Source organism: Lasioglossum baleicum, chromosome 10, assembly GCF_051020765.1.
Source record: "Lasioglossum baleicum chromosome 10, iyLasBale1, whole genome shotgun sequence".
Classification (NCBI taxonomy): Eukaryota; Metazoa; Arthropoda; class Insecta; order Hymenoptera; family Halictidae; genus Lasioglossum; species Lasioglossum baleicum.
The window spans coordinates 8,813,003-8,836,523 of NC_134938.1; the positions used below are offsets into that span (position 1 = coordinate 8,813,003).

A 23,521-nucleotide genomic window follows, 5' to 3' on the forward strand; every position below is an offset into this window, starting at 1 on the left:
AGAGCTCTTTCTATTAGCCGGTCAGTTCCCGATTGAATTCGAAACTGTTTTCGCTACTTCGATAAAACCAATAACCAACAACCCCCTCGATAGTAATTGATAACCTGAAGTATCTCGGGAGTAGTGTCCTCCAGTTTGCTTGTTTACGTCGGCTCACTTCGAGCTCCTCGGATTTTTTATTCCGTAACTTAATCGTTTAGGAGAAGACTCCTCCTCTCTCCTGAAGAACAATTAATTGATAAGAACGGATCTATAAATACGACGACGCTGTTCATCGGTCAAGATTCCACGACTCTTGGAAACAATGTCACTCAACTTCTTCTACCACGATTTATTTTGCGATTGCAGTGGTTGGAATGTCTTTGTCGTTCATAACTTCTTAGAGGAAGAAGGAAACAGATGGATACGAAAAGGATATATTTTATAAAAGTCAACATTCTTCGGAGTAAAATGAAAAAGAATCACTTCGGTCCAACAAAAAGTTTCCGAGATAAAAATTCATAGCCGCAACCAGACCGCGATAAGCCGATTAAAAGTTGCAAAATTGAGAGGACTGTATTTCAAAAGCACATTCGAATTTAGCGAAGTGATGGCTAGACAGTGGAACTTTATGAAAAATAAAAATTGTCTGCATCGAGTGCAAGAGATAGAAATCAAATTGAATGTTATTTCAAATCAGGAGAAATTGTAGATTGACATCTTCAATTTTAAAATTTGCCAATAATCTTGAATTTTCTCGACTCAAGTTTGCTATAAATGCATAAAGATTCATTGCAAGAAATAAAAATCAAATTGAATGTTATTTCAAATCAGGAGAAATCATATATTGACATCTTCAATTTTTAAAATTTTCAACAATCTTGAATTTTATCGACTCAATTTTGCTATAAATGCATAAAGACCGATTGCAAGAAATAGAAATCAAAATGAATGTTATTTAAAATCTGGAGAAATTGTAGATTGACATCTTCAATTTTTAAATTTTCCAATAATCTTGAATTGTATCGACTCAATTTTTCGATAAATGCATAAAGATTCAAGACTGACATTCTCCCTGATTCATGTACCCTACTTCATGTATCGTTCCGAACAAACTCTGAACCAACGTGACGTAAAATGCATCAAGTGCATGATATCTTCCAATATCTTCCGAACTATTCAGAGGTAGACGTGTGACCTTAGCAGAGACATTTATTTTGCAGATCTCTTTCGGAAACGAACCCAAAAGCGTTCAATTGTCGAAGATGTAGACACTGTATAATTTGCAGGTGGCACGAATCGGAACAGTATCTTAAATCTTGAAAGAGATGAAAACGTCAGTAGACAGACGTCGCGGTTGTCGTCACGATCGACGCGTCGCATCGCGGCGTCGACGGAACGGGTCTATTTAAGACAATCCGCACGTGGCGCGCGAAGTTCATCGTGTCTGGCGTTAATTGGCATAATTCAGCGTCGCGCCGCTATACGTCGATGAATTATGCCGCGTCGGGGCCGACGACAACCGCGATGACATTCGGAGATGGTAATACTCGAACTTCTGTTTCCGATATATGTATAGCGGCGGCGGCGGCTATGCTCGTCGGCTTGGTTCGATTGTCTGCGACGCTTTCCTCGTGATAGTCTGCAAGTCGCCGCCAGACTGGATGGCACATTTACGCTTTCCTCTATGTGGCGCAGATTCACGCACGGATGAACATCGATGCAGCATCGTCTGCAATATCCGTGGCGCGTTCGTTGATGCGTCTATGCACGCGAGCACACGAGACGCTGTACATCGGCGCACTCTCTATTTTTCTACTACTCGTACTTTTATTGAAAACGCGTAGTATTCGATTGACGGAATGTTAAGTTTTTATAGAGTTGGCAACATTTGTCTCTTTTCATGTGGCAACTCAGCAGAGTTGGTCACACTCTCTTTTGTTAGATACTCCGAAGTAATATGACGTGCGAGAAATGCGTTGTGAAATTAGAAAATGTTATCAGTTGTTATAAGGTGTAAGAGCGAAGAAGTTTTTCAGTTTATTTGCACATGTTTAAATCTAAGAATGTACTCTATTCAATTATTACTTTAATTATATCTATACAAACTCTCAACTTGGATTGCATTCATACACCCACGCATATAACAAACCAATGGACACTCATAGAAATATTAATACGGAACAATTTTAACACTAAACCTACCACCATCGGTTAAAATGACCGGCTCCAGATTTTTTATTCTGCAAATATTGAAATAAAAATGATTTCTTAAGAAATGATTGTACAGATATCTTTATCAGAGAACGTACTACAGTAGGAGCCGCACAAAGTCTAAGTAAAATCAATCTTGTCATTTTTTTTAAGCGAACATGTACCACTTACTTTTAAGGCTCGGTAGGTTTAGTGTTAACTCGCCTTTCACTCGCTATCTACAGCTTAATGTTTAACAGCTTTGTTTGTTCGCCGAACGGACGCTATTCGCGCAGTCGACTTTTTTAAAAATGTTTCTTCGTTATTCATCGATCACCGATGCAACGTACGTAGGCTGTTGTTGCTGGTTCTACTTCTATCAACGCGAGTGCCATTTTTATAGAAGTCGCATGCTATTGTTTTGATTAACTACATGTTTGTAGTACAACGCCACTAAACATTGCTGTACCATTACACTAAATATCGTTTACTTATTAAATTATAGGGAACTATTCTAGGTCGGAAGAAATGTTTAATTTTCGAGTTGAAATAGCTTCGAGCGCAAAGGGTTGAGAAGGAGAGTATTGAAAAGTGTTTTGGGATTGTTTTAGAGAAAACGTTATACGAGAATCGAAGAACGCTCTCGAAAAGGCTTAAAGACGGAAAATCTTTCTCTGCAATTACCTTCGGGAAGGGAACGCACAAAGCATTACCCGAAACGATTTCAGCTTCAGTTTAAAAACCATACACGTCGACGTTACTTTGTCCCGAGGTTAAACCGAGCAGACGTTACTTTAATATTTCAGAAATCGGAAACGTGAAAGACGTAAGCCGGATGTAAAATTTACGCAAAGAAATCAAAGGCGTTTCTACGTTTAACTTTTCAACAAGCGTAAGCCCATCGAACGGAGCACGCTGAAAGCTTCGAAATCCAGATTGAGAGCACGTGAATTAATCGAAAGATTTTATTAACACAGCTGATGGAATCGTCAGCTGAAATTCGTAGAATATTTTGATTAAATATTTATTTTGATGATGTGTGAAGAATTAGATTTAGAACGATTTCGAATATCGAATAATTTATTACTACACTGCTTGTGTGGGAATCAGGAATAAAATAAAAATTGATTTTATCCCTGAATGTCTTTGTTACGTTAATAAAAACATTACAACTAATTATAAATAAATTATATAAAGACCCGCAGTCTATTTATTAGATTTGAAATGGTGAACGGATAGAAAATTGATTCGTGTTTCATCGAGAGAGAGACCAGTATTTTTCCCAGGTAATCCCACAGGTGTTGCGCCACTTTGATTATGACAGCCTAACCGAGTTGCGTCTTGCATTAAAATAACGTCGTCCGTGAACTTAATAACACCGGATAGAACAGAGATTGTCTCGAGAGGCATGCGTTACAGTGAAATACGACAGTGTAATAGGTGGCACGTGGGACACGCCGTTGTGTCGTACTACTAAGTGCCGTAACAACCAACACGCGACAAAGAGAAATTCTAATGAGATCTTGTACCGTCGTTGCACCGAACGCAATAACATTGTACGGAAGATAGCGGAGAGAAAATTTCTGGTACACGGTCTACGAGGAGGATCCACTTTAATACGATGAGATCCCACGATCATTCTTCGTTTATAAACGCAGTTATTTCGCACCGTAAACGATCCACATTTTGGCCACAGAATCGTGCAAAGGTGGAGACCATTAAACGAATAAAAAATCGTTATAAACACTTCTACATTCAGAGAAATCTTCCGCAGCCTTCACAATAACAGTAAGGAATTGAGAAAAATCAAGTACAACTTATCGTAGAAGAAACGTCGAAAAAATTGATTTTTAGCTAAAAATATGAAAAAAATCGGAGACAGTGTTTTTGATAATGTTTACGCAATTTTCAATTGTTGTAGAGGAATTTTAAGAAGGTAGTACCCCTGCAGATCTGAAATTAATAAAAATTGTAATAACTTCTGTCGAACTTTATATTCTACTCTTTTTTGAAAATTCTCAGAAGCATAAATGCATAAAGATCCGCAGTCGACTCATTATTAGATTAATTTCCCGGAGTTTGCAACAAAAAATTGGAAGAAATATTCGATGATGTGGTTCGATATACAAATTGCATGCACACTGAAATAACTCATCTCGGAATATCCGTAGAAGACGACGTGTAAAGTTTCTCTCGGAATTGACATGTCTCGAGATCCGTGTCACGCGAAATACACCTCCGAGGTCGCGATCGTTTGATTCATGAACCTTATCATACTTCCATACATCCGCAGTCGATATTCTTGCCGACCTGCTACGTATCTTTGAGATAGATCCCCGTATGAATTTAAGTCGCCGATGCCTCGAGTTTGTTGATTAGGAGCAAATATTCCCTACACTTTGCGAGAGATCGGCTCGGTGTGCTCGGTTGCGCAATAGTGATCTATAACTGTGAAAGTAGTAGAACGGTGTCGTCTGTCGGCCTGGAAATTCCAAAGAAACGATCCGACACATACACGGCTGCTGGTTCTGTCGAATATGGGCACGTTAGCCCCCCGAGGGAAAGACAACTTCGGGGACGACGTGTTTGCCTTCGGAGTTTGGGACTTCTGGTTCGCGTCGCTGGAAAACTAGGCCAATAACCGTCGATTGCTAACTTTTAAAATAGAAATCCATAGAGACACCGTTGCCTGTCGGAAAGAGCAGGCAGATGTCGGAGAACGAATGGATAGCTCTCGTTGATGTTTCAAATCCAGTGGAAACGGAAATTGACGCGCGAGCTATGCACTTTATCATTGAATCATTCATGGCCACGGTTGAATCATATTCGACTTTTATTCCCGCGCGGAGTACAAGATGCCGGCGCGGAATCTCGTCGTGTCCGTCAGTGTCAGGAAAAGTCGTCCATGCTGGTTCTTTATGCGAACACACGGGATAACTATTTTATAATCGGACCAAAAGACCTGACCTTTGTTGAAATTATTAGAAGAATTGCAATTGTTAAGAATTATATGAGAAAATACAGTCGTTTCAAAGTGTGCTCAAATCAGAGTTGTGCTAATTCAATTACACAATTGAATTACATTGTATTACAATTATACAATAGAAATTCAACTGCGTCGTAACTGAATTACATAATACAAACCTCTCAATTAATTCAATTACTAAGTATTTTAATAAAATGTGTAATTGAAATACAATATAATTAAAATACAGCTCTCCAAAGTATTGCCCAGAACTTTGAAGAAGTGCGATATATTTTTATGTCTTTCTTTCATATAATTGTTTGCTGTCTATGCGGCGTAGTTTCTATTCCTCGTCCTCCTTCATAATACGTAACGCTATTTTGTAATTGTACTCCAATTGCAATTACGAATTACATTGTAATTTAATTACAAAGTATTTTATAATTGTACTCGAATATTTTTTGCAATTACGAATTACATTGTAATTTGATTGAATGAAGATCAGAATTATAAATTATAATATGACTGAATTACAATGTAATTCAATTACTTTGTAATTATAATTCCTGGAGTAATTCAATTGTAATTCTGCACAACTCTGCTTCAAATACTTTCGTGGGTCACTGTATGTATAGACTGTTTTATATATATTTATAGCAAAAAATGAAAAACATCTCACAAACAGCAATACATATACGGAGACTGGATTGGATGCATTTGTCACATCTTTTGTACTATATTTTCTAATAACAATACCGAATATATACATTTCATAAAACAGTTTCAGATGAATTGTTCTAGAAACGGCAGAGACTGTGTGAAACGTGTGAAATTGACACGAGGGACGGGGACGAGGGTTAACAAAAATGTGGTATTCTCCTATTGAAGACTCGTCTGAAAAGAACACTTACTGCCAGGTGTGGTAATTGAAAACTTAGCACGAATACACCGCACATGAATGCGCGGGATTACGGTTTCGCGCGGGACAATTTAAAATTAAATGTTGCGAATTTATGGACTCGTAAACGAGACGACGCGACGCGGTACCCGTCGTCGGATTTCTCCAGCTCGAGGCCGATTCGCTGACATCGAGGGTGGAGAGGGTGACAGAGAAGAGGATGAGGACGAGAGATATAGCAGAGGGAAGACCAGCCGTACCTCCCGCGGTACGCAAATGCCGAAATTCACTTCGCAGAGGGGGGGCATAATACTCGGAATTTCGGAATTAGCACTGCCACCGCTGGTACCGCACAATGGAATACATTAAACGGTATGCGCGTTCCGAAAGCTAATAAAGTCTGTTACCGCTTATTACACCTCCGGATACGCATTTAGATCGATACACGCGCGCATTTCGTGCCGTACACCCGCTTCAGATCCTTCGATATCATCGCGAATGTTTTATAGGCGCCCTTTAATTGGCCGTGCGTAATTCACGCCGGACAGTACAGTTGATCCGGCGAAGAGCGAAACCGTGTAAAATGCGATTTTACGCGATATACGGCTTCGAGAGATACCCGCGAGAAACAACCGAATCCTCCATTTGATTTCCGTGGTTATTTCTGTCGGTCGCTCGATGGGAATTACTCCATGATGCTGGAAAATGATTGTAACTATTGGTGATACGCTATAGAACCCTGATTTGTATCTGAGAAATTATCTATGTCAATAGTCTATGTTATTTAAATAGTACCTATCTATTCTTAAATACGAATGTATTAGTTTGGAGGGAAAGTTCTGTCGTATTTTAAACAAGCAGGTAATTTTGCTTGTAAATTAAAAACACATATTGCTTCTTGAATCACTAAGAAACAGGAATTGACAGGTTATGAAATTATAGAATCATATAATATTAAACATATGTATATTTTTATAAAGTGATTCAAATGTTTTCTTTAAAATACGACAGAACTTTGCCTCCAACCTAATAATTGCAAGCTCATAGATTTTTGTGTGCAAAATGTAAAGAAAAAATTAACGAAAAATCTGAAAATACGTAATCAATACTTTAAATACTTAATTAAAGATTCAGAAATCAAGAAGATTTTAAAATAATACATTTAAGAGAGCTGTATCGTCGGAATTGCAATGGTGTTCATCACAAATTTCAGTGTTTAAATATAAGGCAGATTACTTGCATCGCCTGTAAATCTGGTTCCTCAAGACAGATTCTACTTAGCTTTATCAGTAATCCAAGTTTGCGAAGAACGTCCAACCTCGATCTGAATAATACGCTCCAGTAAAAACACCGGAATCGGCTAACAAGAGAACTTCAGTAACTCGAACAATCGAATCTTTCAACTGTAGAAGTTCACGAGAGATCTTAGAAAAACTATGAATAAAAGTATCTTCAGGATGAAAACACTCTTTGAAGTTCTTCCTTCTGTTAACAATCGTTCGAATCAATCCCGAATGGCTTCTTATGCTCTAGAACTATCGAATGAGATTGCTGACAATTTCGAAGTACTTTTCATTTGGTTTATCTAAAAACCGTAAGATATGAATGCTCTTTCTGTTAGCAGGCAAATGTTCGATTGAATGAAAACCGACGTACCCTACGCGAAGTGTCGAGTGACGATTTATCGTAACAATTTGCGGATAATCAGCGTCGTTCTAGCGTGATATCGAAAATCTGTTCCCGTTCACGTCGCACGGTTCTTCAGCTATAAGAACCACACTTCCGATCAAGCTTCTCCGGCGTTCTTCGTCCTTAGTTGGTCGTGTCCACGTACACCCACGTCCAGAAGTATCAGGACATAATATTCATCTCGTAAAAAAGGCTGGTATCAAACAATATTGTAGCAGCAGCAATCGCTATCATTCTGCACGCGAATTTTACATGCATTTATCATGAGGGGTTGGGCCAGTCTGAATAAAGACAAATATAGATCTCCTCATTTTATACAGAATTACAATTAAACGAATACTCATAACTAGCTTCAAAAAATATTCAAAAAATAAAATTTCACAGAATTTAGTACGATTTTTATTTATTTCAGATCTACAAAGACTACTACCACTGAAAATAACATTTCACGTGATTCCACTTTCTTAAAATTTGCCTATAAAAATTGAAAATTGCATAAAAACATCCGGAGTTTTCTCATAACTCTCGTGGATGAGCGGCACAGCTAATTTTATTTTGCGCAAAATAAAAATTGTCCGCATAATTGCAAGACACAGGAGCTTCGTGGACGTTTATTTCTTTTCTAAATAATTTTACTCAGCTGAACGTAATTCTACTGTTCATTTTTGTCTACACACGATTGACCAAAGGGTGAAGGAAAATCTTCACGTTAAAAATCGGGGACCGTTTCGTCTTCTCGTAGTGTGCCGATACTTCTGGACGAGGGTGTACACGTGTCCCGGGCCGGCAAACGAAAAAGAACGGACTCGGTTGGTGAGTGTAGGGGTTGGGATGGTGGTCGACTCAGGCCTCGGAGAGGAAGTGGTGCGAGGGATGAGAATCGGCTGGGAAGACGCGGGCTCGGTTCTCGTGAGAGCAAATCTTTGTCGTAGGAAATCGAGCGTCATGCTCGACCGGAGACTTTCGAGGGCCGAGCACGTAGCCACCGGCTGATTCCGGTCGATCGTGTCAAACACTAAGCGCGGTTTCTGTTGGACGCGATTCAAGGTTATCGCTCCACGCCGCCGGAGGTTTTTCTACCCTCGGCAGAGTGGCTAGCGCGCCGCCATCGCCACGCATAATAATAAACTCTGCAAATATTGCATCCGAGGAAATATGGATTCGATCGGGGTTCCTATATTAAGCGAGACCTCGTCCGTCGTTATTTAATGGCTCCTTTCATGCCGGTCGCCAAGATTGAATTTAAACTATTCCTTCCCTTTCACGCGGCACAGAGGCTGGATCGATAAGAATGTCTGAAATCATTCGTCCAGGAGTGGTCCGGAGAAAGTGTTTGTGTGCACTCTTCGCTCCAAGGAGGATAGGACCCCTGCTAAATATCGAACAGGCTGTGGAGGGGACCGGATCGAAAGAACATTTCTTTCGAAATCGAAAACGACCCAACGACAGGATGAAAATCCCAAAGTTGTGCGATGATGCCTTCAGGTTGCGCGTTTTGCGACATTTTTTAGAATATTAAAAACGAAGTATATTCTCAAACGGTGAATATAAACTTTCTAGCCATACGCATAAAATATGTATGTACATATTTAATCATGCTTTTTGATTGCCCTAACGCCGTCTATAACAAAACATACTTCGATTTTAATATTCTTGAAAATGTCGATACTTCCCCTAAATTTTCAAATTTTATGCTCAATGCGCAAGCACAACTTTGGGATTTTGATCCTGTCAATTTCGAAAACAATGTTTTTCCGATCCGATCTACTGTGGAGGATCGTTCTGAATTGGAGAATTAAATTCTCAAGGTGTTGAATGCCGTCCGAATGTACGTACGCTGCTAATAATCGTCAAAGTATTGTCTAGCTTTTTAAAAAAAAAATCTTTTAACTTTGTCGTTGAAAGATAAATCAAATAAATCGGCCTGAAATCGTAAGACTTCAGGATACTTAGAATCGCGGTTCCCTCAAGGAGAAATCCCGAGTACAGTAATCGTCATGGAGACAGGTTAAGAGGCTGCGTGGAGATCTAGACGACGACGCGACACAACGCACGGCGAAACGATCGGGCCGGGCCGTGATTAAAAAGTCTTTTAGAACCGTTTACACAGCTAGTCGACTTCCATAGTAGCTTGCGGCGTGGCGCCGCCGCCGCGGAATGTTTGCGCATCCGAGCCTATTTCTCTTTTTCCGGGGCGAGTCTTTAGCTTTGTGAGACGGAGTTCCGGCGCGGTGAAGGAGGAAAGATTAAGCGGTCGGTATGCGGGCAAACAAATCGTGTGTGTCAGGAGCGAGCGCGTACGCCGACCGATGGTGCCGCATCCGGCAACCTGGAATTAACGCACCGAGTGCTTTAACAAATCCCGACAAGGAGGGCTGCGGTAACAATAAGCCGCGGGGTAAGTGCTTACAAACACCGGAGGGAGTCCAGCGGCCGAGCTTCCCACCTCTCCTACCCTCCGCCCTTCTCTCTCGCCCTCGTTTTCGACATCCCTTTCTTCTGCCACTTGGAGCCGCTTTTTTAGAAAGTCACTATCGTTTGTAATGATTCTCGCTCTAACAAGAAACACCTAACTGTCAATCAAACATCTTGATGGAACTTTGTACATTTATCCAGGATGTTCCTTGCATATAATAAATATTACGAAAAAATGAAAGAGGAATACAGTGTTTCCTCGAGAATTGTGCAAAACACGGGTCCGGCCAGGGACAATAATCCGACAGGGATACTACAGTAATGTCCGACTGTAAGTCATTTCTCGGTTCTATGCTGTGACCTAAGTCGAACACTATTTTCTGTGGCTTCGAAGACCACGTCGAACATAGAAAAATCCTCCATCGCCGAGAAATGTAAACACAACTAATCCAGTAACAAAACTTCTTTATTTTTCATTATTTTTATTGTCACTTCGACCAACATATTCGTGGCATTTTGCTAATAAAAATGACACTAAATATGATATAATTTCAATTACATTTGCTTGTGTAATGAATGATGAAAGTTTGGACGCAAAGAAGGACAACGTATGGGAAAGAGAAACGCGGAGAGTCGCGGCGCGCCGGCACAGTTCAAAGGTTTTCCCATACGCTGTTCTTCCTTGCGTCCGAAACTGTCATCGTTCATTACACAAGTAAATATCATCGGAATTATATCACATTTGGTATCATTTTTATTAGAAAAATGCCGCGAATATGTGGGTCAAAGCCATTTGGGACATTTTTCGAGAAAACACTGTATTGGTTTTGCAAGCAAGGTAATGGCGTATGTAATATTTTCGTGTTCGCACAATTTTAAAAACAGACTACAAAGTTTGTCTAACAGACGTATTTTGTCAAGACTCTCTGTCTTCCGCTCTCTCATCGCCGAACGTTCCCGCGGTGGGTGTACTACTTATCTGTCGGGACCGCACTCGCGGAGTAACACGTCGCTCCTTTTGTTTTGAGCCGACATATTGTCTGCCGCGACCGCGCACAACCGGGCGAGGGTGTACGTCCCAGCCGATATCGATGTCCCGTGGCTGAACACCATGCTCAAGAACTCCGTGTATCCTTTAGCGACACAATGCCGGCGCCCCGATTGCCTGCTCTCGCTGTTTACCATACGCGATAATAGCGTGCGAAGCGTGCCACGCGTATGCATGCAGAATGCAGACCATTTAAGTGTTCCTGCTACCGGGACCCGTTCGATGCATGAACACGAAGTCGAGAAGGGTATCGGCCGCTGCTGTACACCTACTAGATGAACGCTGATGGTTATTGAAAACGCGACCCCTTAACTCCGCTGAAAATTGTCTTCCTTGCGTTCATGTTCAACCCTCCAGTCGTCGCTAAGCCTATCTACCCATTCTTGCTTTAATCTCTTTAGATGTATCAGTAGATTTTATGCATTTAATAACGAAGTTAGAATTTGGTTGTGAAACGCATGAAAGAAAAAGAGTATACTTAACTGTATAATTATGAAGAAATTATTTTTTACGATTTTTGGTTGGCTCAAAGATCGGCAGTCCACCAGTACCAATACAAAAATCAATTTTATTTCATTCTCTTTAGATGTATCAGTAGATTTTATGCATCTAACAATCAAGTTAGAATTTGGTTGTGAAACGCACGTAAGAAAAAGAGTGTATTTAACTGTATAATTATGAAGAAATTACTTTTAATAATTTTTGATTTGCTCAAAGATCGGCAGTCCACCAGTACCAATACAAAAATCAATTTTATTTCATTCTCTTCAAGTGTAAGTGTTCGTAGCGACGAGTAAAATTGAACCTGTGGAATTACATAATAATGGTAAAATGTTTAAGTCTAGTTGAAGACTGTTTATTTTCTATTTCGTCCACGTTGTAGTGTAAATAGCCGAGGCGTGTTTCTTTTCCCTGCCGGGTCGGCCTTCCCCGATAATTACTCCCGCGACGATGATCCCTGTCGAGGAACAGCTCGCATCAGGCTCGATCCTCGTCCGCGAGGTTCGCACCGGCGAAGAATTAATTTAGCGCGCATTAGCGAGTGTAAAAAGCCGGGAGCCTCATGGACCAAGGCCGGCTGTGGCGAATTGCGCCAGAGGAGACAGGAATATGCACTTCGGACTGACGCTGTGCAGGCGCCGCTGCGCTCGCCAACTGCCGCATTATGAATCCCCCCGTATGCATTAAAGGGTAACCTAATTTCACGGAATTATCGCGATGCGCCCGCTCCTCCGCGAGCCACCGCCACGGCGATACACGCGATATTTCGCCGGCTAGAAACAGGAATACTCGTGTCCCAGAAGCAACGCGTCGATACCAGAGAGTTTTTACAGGAACCAACCACCGTTTCTGTCCTCCCCTTTTCTATTTTCGAGACATCTGTTCCGCGATAAATTCCCCCTCCCTCCTGGAAATACCAGGGATAGGTCGTTGTTGGAGTAATCGATTGTTTGAGCTGGTTGTTCTCGAAAAGAGCCATTATCTTTCTTTCATCAAGGATTTTACCGTGTTACAATTAAAGGAGAATTATGTACTACTCAAATTTTCCCTCATCTATCATCGTCTTGCTTTTATCAAGCACTGCACTATTTTGATCTGAATATTTTAGATTTGGCAGGTGAATAATATCGACTCACTATAATTACATCATAGATAAAATTCATCTCATAATGAAGAATGGACGATGAAAAAAGTCGTGTATTTTTTCAAGAGGAAATTTCACCCCGTAAAATAGCGTCGTGCTACGAATAAAAAATAGGTTTGCGTTATAGATGACTTGCTTTACCCGCACACAAATTTTCATAATTTCTCGGATCTTCAGTTTACCTAGCCTCACTCGTTAATAAATAATTTATGAAATGCGGAGATTTGCATAATGACCCGTGAAATAAGAAAAGAAATACTGACTCGAATCGAACTGTTATCCTTGAAGTCTCAGGATACTTCTACGTATACGATTAATGTTTTTACTTACATATATCATATGAAAGAAAGTCCTGAATAAATCTCGAGTTTCCCCTTTTTTTTACTATGCCAAGACTGCAGATCTTTATGAAAAATAAAAATGATCAACAGCGGTTGTGGGTAGCAGGAGTTAAATAAAAATTACTTTCATCCCCTAATACTTTTTTACACTTGAAAACAACATAACACTATTTTTAGACCTTTCTAATTTTCCACTGTTTCATATTTCACCTAGCCAATTTCTTGATAAATGCATAAAAATCCACAGTCTACTTATTACCAAACCATCAAGAATTGTGTCAGCCGGTAAGACATAAAAATATGAAGAGAAATTCAATTTAATTTAACGAAAAAAGGTTAATTTTACCTCTCGCAACCCCTTAAAGGACGACACCCCGGAGCGGAATACCGCGTTGACCTATCGACCGCGGCGAGAACATTCTTCTTCGATGGGCAATTAGGAAGAGTAGCCCGATGGATTCGAGCGGAACGCAGTAACGATACTCGGAGGCAGGCTCGGCGGGTGTCATTAATCCCCGTGCGGCGGCTCGTCCGTCTTAATTAGCAGAGCGGGCATCGCGCACGGGGATTCGAGCGACACGCGAGCCGACCGGGTTTTCCGCGTGCTCGCGCGTCACACACCGTGCACCCCGCGCTAGAATTTTCACGTTCTCATCCGCGAAAACGAAATAAAAAGTGTTCATTCCTCCGTTCCTTTTTTTTTTTTGCTTTTTATTCGTCGCTCTTTCCGTCGAGCACGCGCGAACAACTATTACTCCCGGCGTTCTTCCGGCTAACGACTGGCCTCGTTATTGCGGAGCTTGTCGAGTCGGTCTCAGGGCGAGCTTATTTCTCCGCGTAGAAAATTTCTGGGGATGAAATTAGCCGGTGAGCGTTGTTGCTCAGCAGATTACTATGTCCGCCCTAGTCCCGATAGTATGCGGTCTCCTACGGTAAATGCTGCGAGAAAAAGTGAACGAAGGAAAACGAACGGTTTCATTAAATGCACGTTTGCTCGCCTCTTCCTGTTCGTCTTGTTGCTGACAGAAGTTCTTCTAAAACGATGTGCGAACTTCTTGAATTGAAATAAAATTTTTGCGCTATGCGGAAATCCATCCACCGAATCTCTGTTCAGCAATCGAGGCGGAACGCGCGCGGGTTCGTTATACAGACCGGAAACTCAGCCGACTTTTGCAAATTGCACGCAGGATCGTGTTTCGCGTTTCTCCCCAAAGAATATTGGCGCGTATGTGCGCGGTCTCGCGAAAACCTGCTCGCCGAACTGGGTCGGGTCAGCGAATTAGGCGGTTTGTATCGTTCGAGCGTAGTCGCGCGTGAAAACGCAGCCCGCTCCGCGCTGCCACGATTTTCGGCCCGCCAATTAGGCCGTGTTTTCAATTGGCCACGCGCGCGCGCACACGTTTATTAAACAACCGTTCAATTAGACCCGCGAAACTCGATCGGTTCGCGATATTGTCAAAGACGGAGATTATTAAACGTATAAAGCGTTCACCGCCCTCGAATCCGCGTTCATGGACGATCGTCCTTGGACGAGGACGCGAGAGGACTCGCAAACTGTTAATTGGAACGGTTCCCGACCGTTTGTGTTTTTCGCCATTCATTAAGCGACGCATCGCACCTGCCCGGATAACCGCGTTCGTTAAAATTCAACGATTTTTTCGAGTTGCGATACCGTGTCTGACTGTTCATTCGCTAACTACGCCGCAGCTTTTATCACCGGGTTAAGTATGGCGGATTTCTTTTGTATCAATTCGATACAGTTTTCAGTTATTGAATTTCCTTTTGCTGCTTGCATTTTCATTCGGGATATTTAATTAAACACGAAATTGGCTTGTGCATATCAGTTTTCAAATCACGAGACTGCCGATCTTTATGCAAAATAAAAACTTTCCATCTGGATAGCAAGAAAGTGAAATAAAAATTTAATTTCTTCCTTAATATATTTAGCAGATTAAAAATCATGTAATGGAATTTTTTAATGTTTCTGCTGCTTTAAATTACACCCACTCATTTTTACCATAAATGCATATAATCCGCAGTCTACAAATCACATTCCGTTTCTGTTAGTGCTAATATGTACTTTTCAATCCTGAATTTACGATGCTACAGGTTCTAAACGTTCGAAGCATGTTTGTGTAACAAGTTGTTGAAAGTTGAAGGTGTAACTAAAGTGGCACAATTAAGCGACTCGCTTTGTAGATTGTCAGCTGAAATACAGTGGTGTACACTTAAGTGTCCGCCGCTATCCCCCAATTCCGAAAACATGGGAGTGCAGTAGAACTCGCAGAACTGCTGACACTTAATTGTGCACTGCATGTTCTCCTATCTTACAAGAATTTGTGAAGCTTCCATGAGCCGCCTGGTTATTTATTTCTTATGCAAACTTGAGAAAATTTATCGCTGTTAAACTGGGTAATTGGGTGATTTTTCACATTCTTTAAATTACATATAAAACACCGGTATTTTACATTTCCGTAGAAGTCCCTGCTTCGAATGTTGTATCATAACCTCATTTCAATTTCCGTTTTTGCTCCAGTTAGCCGCGATACGATTCCAGAGAAAGGGCCCCGCCGCGCCGCAGAGTAATTTTTGTAAGCTTAATTAGACGGCAGAGTCGGAAGTCGATACAGAATGGCGGATCTACTTCCAAGAAGCGGTGCATTCGCACGCGAGCCGGCATACGTAGACGTGGCGTGACAATCGTCGAGGCAAAGGGAGATTGTCGACGATCGACGGAGAAGTCACGCGGACAGAGAACTTCAATCAAAAATACTGAAGTCCTAACGGGCTTTATGGATGATAAAAACTGAACAGCTGGGAAATAAAGTCACGCGACTGTCTGATCGCGACCGTTCAGCTGTTCCCCTCCTCGAGTGGGGGTGGAAACCTGGGGCTGAACCGAAGGGGATGATGCGCACGAGGAAACAGCTTAGAACTCTCGCATGTTATTCACTGGTCCGCTACAAATTTTCGAAATGTGGCTTTTTTGTAAGCTTCTCTCTCCGCCTAATCTCCATCTTGAACGTTCACATGGTCTTCAGATGAGCCCGACATAGTCATAGCGTTTCGATATTTGTTATGAGAGGCATTCCTTCCGACTCTCTTCTCTCCAGACCTCGACGATGCCAATTTTCTTGGATGACGGAAACGTATTTCATTTAATCCTTTGGACCGGAAGCAATTTTAATTCCAAAATCAAGACATTTCTTTCAACCCAGACCATTTTTATTCCATGTAATGTTTTTTACATTGTGCGCATCAAATTGAGTCTGTTTTCTCATATAACAGTTGAGCTTCTTACAATTTATAGAATACAAACGAGTTTAATAATATTAAAACTGTTTTGAATAATGGCATGGCAATTTTTACTGGAGCCTCAGAGTCACCATTCGAGTGCAAAGGGTTAAACCAATAATCTTGAAATCTCATGAAAAATAACACCAAAAGAACGATCTTGTAAGGACATAATTTCGCCTGATCAAATTTTTGCAGAAAATCGAAGACAACGGTCGCGTAAATTGAAAGGAAATTCGACGAAAACAACACTTTAACGACCGCAACTTGACAGATGGAGTTACGGGGCGAGTAATAATTAACGCGCGGCAATTCTTAGCCGAATTTACCTTCACCAGCGAATTTGCACCGGCGGAAACGTCGTGTTCTTGCTGGCCGGCATTAAAGTTTCATCGGTTGATTGAACCACCATCGTGGACGGGGCTTGACCGACGCGGCGTGATGAATGAGCGACGGTATCCTCACATTGATTTATCGATTGGTTATATTATTAACTACTCCGGGCTTTCTGATAACCGGAAAAAGGAAGTTTCCGATTAGCGTTGTCTAGTCGCGACGTTCTGCATGATTTTTTTGGGTAATTGATTGTGACTCGACCGCGATTGCTCGGGCAGGAATCGTTCAGCGGATCCGAGCGATCACGGTGAATTATTTTTACGTAAATGCCACTCTTCATTACTATTTTATCAAGTAGTTATTACGCGTCATGGCTGACTGAAAAACGTGTTAAATGCGCAAACAATAACTTTCATAATTTTGTGAATGCAATTCATACTGGAATAGAGTACTTTAAAATAATTAGAAATGATAATTTCAATTGTATTATATTTAGTGGCTGTTTTGTACCACGAGAATCTTTCGCTTTATGTACGCTTACTAAAATAAGCTTAGTCCTAAAATTGGAAGTAGAATGTCTATGAAAAACCACAAAAAAAGTTAATTGTTCAGAAGTGCCGAACAGACCGCACGAGGTTTAAAGAGTGTTCGAAAGCTCGCGGGATCGCTGTGCTTTTCCGAGTTGTGCCAGCGTCGGAACAAGGGTGGCATTCGATACAGTCCCGTGCACAAGTATCCGAGTCTCGAGCGAGCAAAACCCTTGACAGCGTTATCAGCCGGTTTTCAATCAACGTTTCCATTCGGCCGAACGATTTGAAGGATTCGTTTCTTCCGTCATAGTAGGTAACACGGCCCCTCGTCTTCGCCACTTTTTGACAAGCGGCCTGTCACGGACTGTCGCGCGTCGATCGCTCTATCGGCGCGTCCGCGTCACGGTGGAACTAATAACGAAGGTATACCGTAATTATCGCGAACGTCGGCGTAAGGGTTCGGCGTTCTCTGGATCGATAACAATCAGAGGCACGCCGACGCTTGGGACGTAAGGACGCCGTTTAATTTCCGAGGGCGAGCATGCACGCCGAGGACGAGAATTAATATAGATGGATATGAGTTATCTGGGAAACGGACCGGGGGCCCGGGCATGCCAGTGACGTGTATGACTCTCGTGATGGGGATCACAAAGTCCTGACAGGACATTCGGCTGTGCAGGACGATAGATATCAACCGGTTTTAACGTAACTGTCGAGTGGACGCTTTCAGATCTCTGAAACTGACACTGATGGCTTATCTGTCCTCGTCGAACCGCTGCTGATACGCATCCTCCGCGGACAAACCGGTCGAACGGTTTACAGGGCAAAGAAGAAACGGGTCCGCGGAACGGTGTCTAATTTATTATCAATTAGTCCGGTTGTCATGTGCGGTACACCGTGCTTTTCAATCCGACTGATCCCACGCGAACTTCGTTCCAGTGTACCGAACAACTAGACGCTCTACGCAATTCCCCACCGGTCAGCGAAAATTCCCGGACACCCGTTTCACATGAAAACATTCATTACGAACCGACGCACTGTGGCCCGTTCCTATAAAATAGGTGAAACTCATTTTCGTGTCACGAAATAGGTCACAGTACACTTTTGGCGAGCTAATACTTGTTCGGATAGACTGAGCTTTAGCAGTCGGTGCACTAAAAGATGGTGCACTCTGTACACTGCCCGAAATTACCATAAAGTCACCTGATTTTTTGGCGAAATCTTATAATTATGTCATAATAATGAGAAGCTGATGCACGATAGCATTTTACAATTAATACAAGAAACCAGTTACATGAACAAATTTTTTGTTTTTCTTTACCTTGATTTTCGAGGTCAAGGTCAATTTTGCGGGGAGTTTTTTACGTCAATTTCCACTAGATCGTAGGTGGAGAATCACGCTATGGTGGCCGTGACATATAATTTCGTGACACCCTGTACAGTTATTGCAGAACATATAGGCATACCATTGATATAAATTTTTTCTCCTTTTTTAGTAAATTACGATCTACAAAAAGGTTCTGGTCACTGAAACCGTAAAATGAATCGAAGGGCAAGGAGTTAAGTCTCTTGAAGCTACGTGTTAGTATGTATTGGATGATTGCAAAAGTTCGAACCCAATTTACTCGTGTCCTTTTTTAAAAATAAACATGTAACTTCTACGAAAAAGGAAATCAGGTTGTAAAATTTTCGGAGATAATTGTAGAAAATAGTGGTGACTATTCACATTGATTTGAAATATCAGATAAAAGAAACGAGAACTTCGGAATCCTCCCTTCTCCGAATAATCGCTTTAATTTTAGTCCCGTCTATTGTTTTGCCTGGAAGCGCGATACTTCAAAAGAGGATTCGTGAGCTCGCGTTCTTAATAAAGTCAGCGAGATTGCGATGCGGCCGAGAGGATGCGATGTTTCTCGAAAGAAACTTTCTACAGGCACTGGGTTAGATACATTAGACATGTCGCGGAAGTTGAACTTATCCCCTATACTCGCTAATTGTTTACGAGAACAAGATCCCGGAAGTTTCGGACAAGTTTGAAATTGATATTTCGTAAAGAAACTTGAGACACTCAAATATCTATGTAGGGTAAACTCGTAATTAGTAACGTTAGAATGCAAACTCGGCTGACGCAGCAGCGAACGCTTCTTACTTTCCGCATTAAACCCGGCTCCTTGTGTCTCAGACGTTCGTTTTTAACGCGCCATAGCTTTCGCTTTCTATTACTTTATTCAAATAGTTCTTGGGCTACAGGTCTTTCTATGTAAAAGTTCAACTTTGCTACGAATGTTAAATTGGCGAATGAAGGAGGAAGCACTAAATTATCAGACAACTCCGGAAAATTTTCAAAACATTTACCATTTTATACAATTTTTATAAAGCAGGAATCTTGATAGGATTTAGTACAGCTCTGGGTTAATTTCGATCTAACGAATCTATTATTATGGACCTTGCACAGATAACGCGCGTTAATAACTTGCGTTGATAATAACTTTTCCAAACAACGGTTAAACGTTTGCTAATTTTGGACGGTACAATGCGTTTGAATCGGGGGGAACTTCGGGTAAGTTTAAACGCGAGTTCATGAATTGTGTATGATGCTATCTACTATGAAGTTTTGTCTGATTCTCTGAATTGATGTATACCGCGGAGGAAGAAGCATTTCCAACAGTCCAACCGATTCTTCGAGTCTAATATCAAGTGCATTTATCTTCGAGAACTAGATAACGTATCAAAGTACTGAGAAAAATGAAAAATATACACAAATCATCTTCTGAAAATTTTTTATCGTGCTAAAGGCCGCCATTTTTTAAATAATCAAGATTGATAAACCACTCCATCTTTTCTGTTCAGTAGAAAGACCCCATGTTTATCAAAACATACTCTATAAAAAAATATGTAACTCGTATGATATTGATTGTTTTTAGTTAAAAAAAATCATACGTGTACTTCCAACACCAATAAATATGTGTGCAAAATGCCAATGTAAAAGGTTCAATAGTTATTCCGAAAAATTGTTTCAATTCGTGGAAGAATGGTCGAAAACAATAACATCCCTTAATCCTTCGGTGAATAACCGGATAACCACTTTCAACTTCTTTTTAGAGGTACCTTAATGTTTTTCGCGGATTAAAATTTGCATTTGTTATTGACAGAAGGGTTAAAACGAGAATGAAACCGTTGAAAGGTTAAAAATGGGGTGGTATCGCCGGCGGGGCGACAATCGAGCGGCGTTTCAGGCCGGTTCTATAATTCCAATCGGCAAATAGAAACAAGCAAATATGGCGGTTCACCGATTTCCTGTTTGCTCGCCGATAATTCCGGGGAAGCTAACTGTAAGATTAACCGCGACCTAAACTTGACTCGGAGTAATCTGCTCCCCAACTTCCAATAAACTTCCTCACTGTTAGTATTCATATATGCAGCCGGCGTGAGTGCACAGACCTCAGATTGCCTCGCATCTTCTCTGATCCGGTACGAGTACACGGATCGCAATATCGTCAGGGTCAATCTGCGGACCTCCGTCAAACGGAAAGCAAATCAAATTCCCTGGCAAAGCATGCGCGCGCCAATTAGAGTATTTCAACCGGGAATCCTTGACTTTGATCAATGTACCGGCCACCTGAGTAATCTTGCCTGTAACCGATGAATGCGTCCCATTATAATTATTACCAATCGACGCCGCGCACGAAAGTTGCGCCGACGTTGCCGAGGACTTCCGGTTGCCTCGTCGACTTCGCCTCGTATCAATGGCGTCCTTAGACGTCCTTATACAACGTGAAAGATATTCCTAACATTCTTGATTGACGAGCAGACTGCGAATCTTGATGTAAAATAATAATCTTATGCATTTATGGCTTCTGAAAATTTTGAAAAATGTTAGAGTATCAAATTTGACAGAATTTAATACGATTTTTATTTATTTCGGACCTGTAAAGGCTACTATCACTGGAAATAAGATTTTATTTAATATTTTACTTTTTTTCTTAAAATTCGTCTATAAAAATTGCAAATTGCATAAACATTCGCAGTCTAATATGTAGTAACTAGACTGCGGATCTTAATGCAAAATAAAAATTGTGTGACGATTGCAAGGAATGGAAACCAAACAGAATGTTATTTCTTCCCTCAATAATTTTAATAGATGAGAAATCATATATTGAATGCTTCAATTTTTTAAATTTTCATACAATTTTCAATTTCATCTACTCAATTTTGCTATAAATGCATAAACAACATAAACAACATAACAAACCTCCAAGTAAATTTTACTTCTATTCATCGTTGGACTCGACCAACGAAAAAATAAATGAAAGTGCGTTTTTTAATCCACTGTAAGTTTTGTTTTATTCATTGTCGGGTTGAATGGACGAAGAAAGAAACAAAGGTGTGCTAAATTTCAATCCATTTTAAATCTTTGTATTATTCATTATCGAATTCAGTGAACGAAGAAAGAAATGAAAGTGTGCTTTTCAATCCATTGTGTATTCTAAACGTTTTCAAAGATGTAATATAATTTGTTTCGAATTGTGCATATTCAAAAATCCTGCTTTGGTTTCCGATCGAATTGAACAAAGAAGTGTCACAAGTTAAACAATTTTGCTAATGGAATGCCGGGCGTATGAAATTACATATTGAAACACGAATACAATAGGATTTAGCGAAGTTAATGCGCGACGAAAGCAGTAATACATATTAATACAACAAATTGACTTGTTTCATTTGCCAACAGTTATTTGCGCATTCAACGGAACAGTTTCATTCGTTTCGATAATTTATTTAAAACGACTAATGTTTCGTAATTATCAAAGGTTGTAAACGATGCCGACACGCGCATTATTCTGGTCAGCGTATCATGTTACGGTGGTCACTAGCCGCGTTGAGTTATGTTGATCAGATAACAAGGGGAACATAATACCATTTACTCGAGTCGAACGCGTTTCTGATTATATGTATACATTCCGTCGCGTCGTTCGATGTTCTAGTGGATCTATAACGATTTTTATATCAACGTGAAACTACTAAAGAGACCCGCGCTATCAAAACTTATTAATGAACTCACTCTGTTATTGAATGTATCGCCAACACTCACCATCTGAAACAGAAATATTTGATCGTTAGTTTAAAAGGAAATACAGTTTCGATTTTCATTTGATTGCAAATCTATTTTGATATTCGAACGAGTGATATCCTATTTGAAATTCGCTGAATATTTTGGGCGAATGCAATATGTTCAATACATGCAACGAATTGCGCATCGGACTCATCGAAATCCTATTATCCATAGAATATATAACGAAACGTTGCTCAATAAAATTGTTTTCTCTGTTTCAGAGTTTAAAATAGTTTCACAAGTATTATCAATCTGACCTAACAGATGCTCTAATCAATTTCTCGATGAAAATATTCGACCAAATGTTGTTAAATCAATTTTCGCAAAGAATGTATGGCAATCAAAATAAGTTTGTCCTTTTACCCGGCAAGAGGTGGAAGTGTCAGGTACGCGTGGCGTTTATGAGTCTCTGTTGTCCTATACCTCCCTTAAGAAACCTTCTAAAAGAAGGACAAAGGATGTTTCGCCATGTGATTGTCATAAATTCTGGTCTTACAGCGGTCCCTCTCGTGTCCTGTTTTTTTTTGTCCGACCACCCCGTCGTTCGACATGCATGATCCCCTCTCTAAACTCCTCAGAAAAATCTTGCGTAATCAGTATCGTTCGAACCGCGGTAGAGAGAACATCTCTAAAGACGTGTCAATTCGAAGGTCGCGGTTGTTACTATTTGTGTTTTTAATAGTTATAATAACCAAATGTGAACAACAATGATTATTATATCATTGCTAATTAACAACGATGAACTGCATGGAATAAACATTAATTTATCGATAAGAAAGTGAAAGTGAAAGTGAGAAAATATCTACTATCAACCACCAGCTGCGCAGTTCGTCTCCGAATGGACCGAATGACGCACATTTCGAAGCAGCAACTTGATTTACGGCTGAATAAGTGAGTTTTTAATTCAATCAATATCTATACTCTTTCTCTTGTTCACTACTTCACCGCGGCGCGAAACCAACGCTACGCTCGGTGGACCATGCCGCCGTGTTTTTCATTGATAACTTTTTAACAAATCTGTGGCGGACATTTTTGCAAAGGAAAATTTCACTTCAAATGACCTTGGGAACCGCCGCTT

At 40.7% G+C, this 23,521-nt stretch overlaps 1 protein-coding gene across 2 annotated transcripts in view; it reads right to left on the reverse strand.

The window, feature by feature from the left end:
• The window catches only part of Sema2a (Semaphorin 2a), a 712,886-nt gene that overhangs the window by 383,356 nt on the left and 306,009 nt on the right, over nucleotides 1–23,521 (reverse strand). For both annotated transcript variants that reach the window (XM_076432556.1, XM_076432557.1), the window contains one exon: nucleotides 22,393–22,425. In XM_076432556.1, the coding sequence (XP_076288671.1) occupies nucleotides 22,393–22,425 (33 nt within the window). The remainder of the gene's footprint in view (nucleotides 1–22,392; nucleotides 22,426–23,521) is intronic.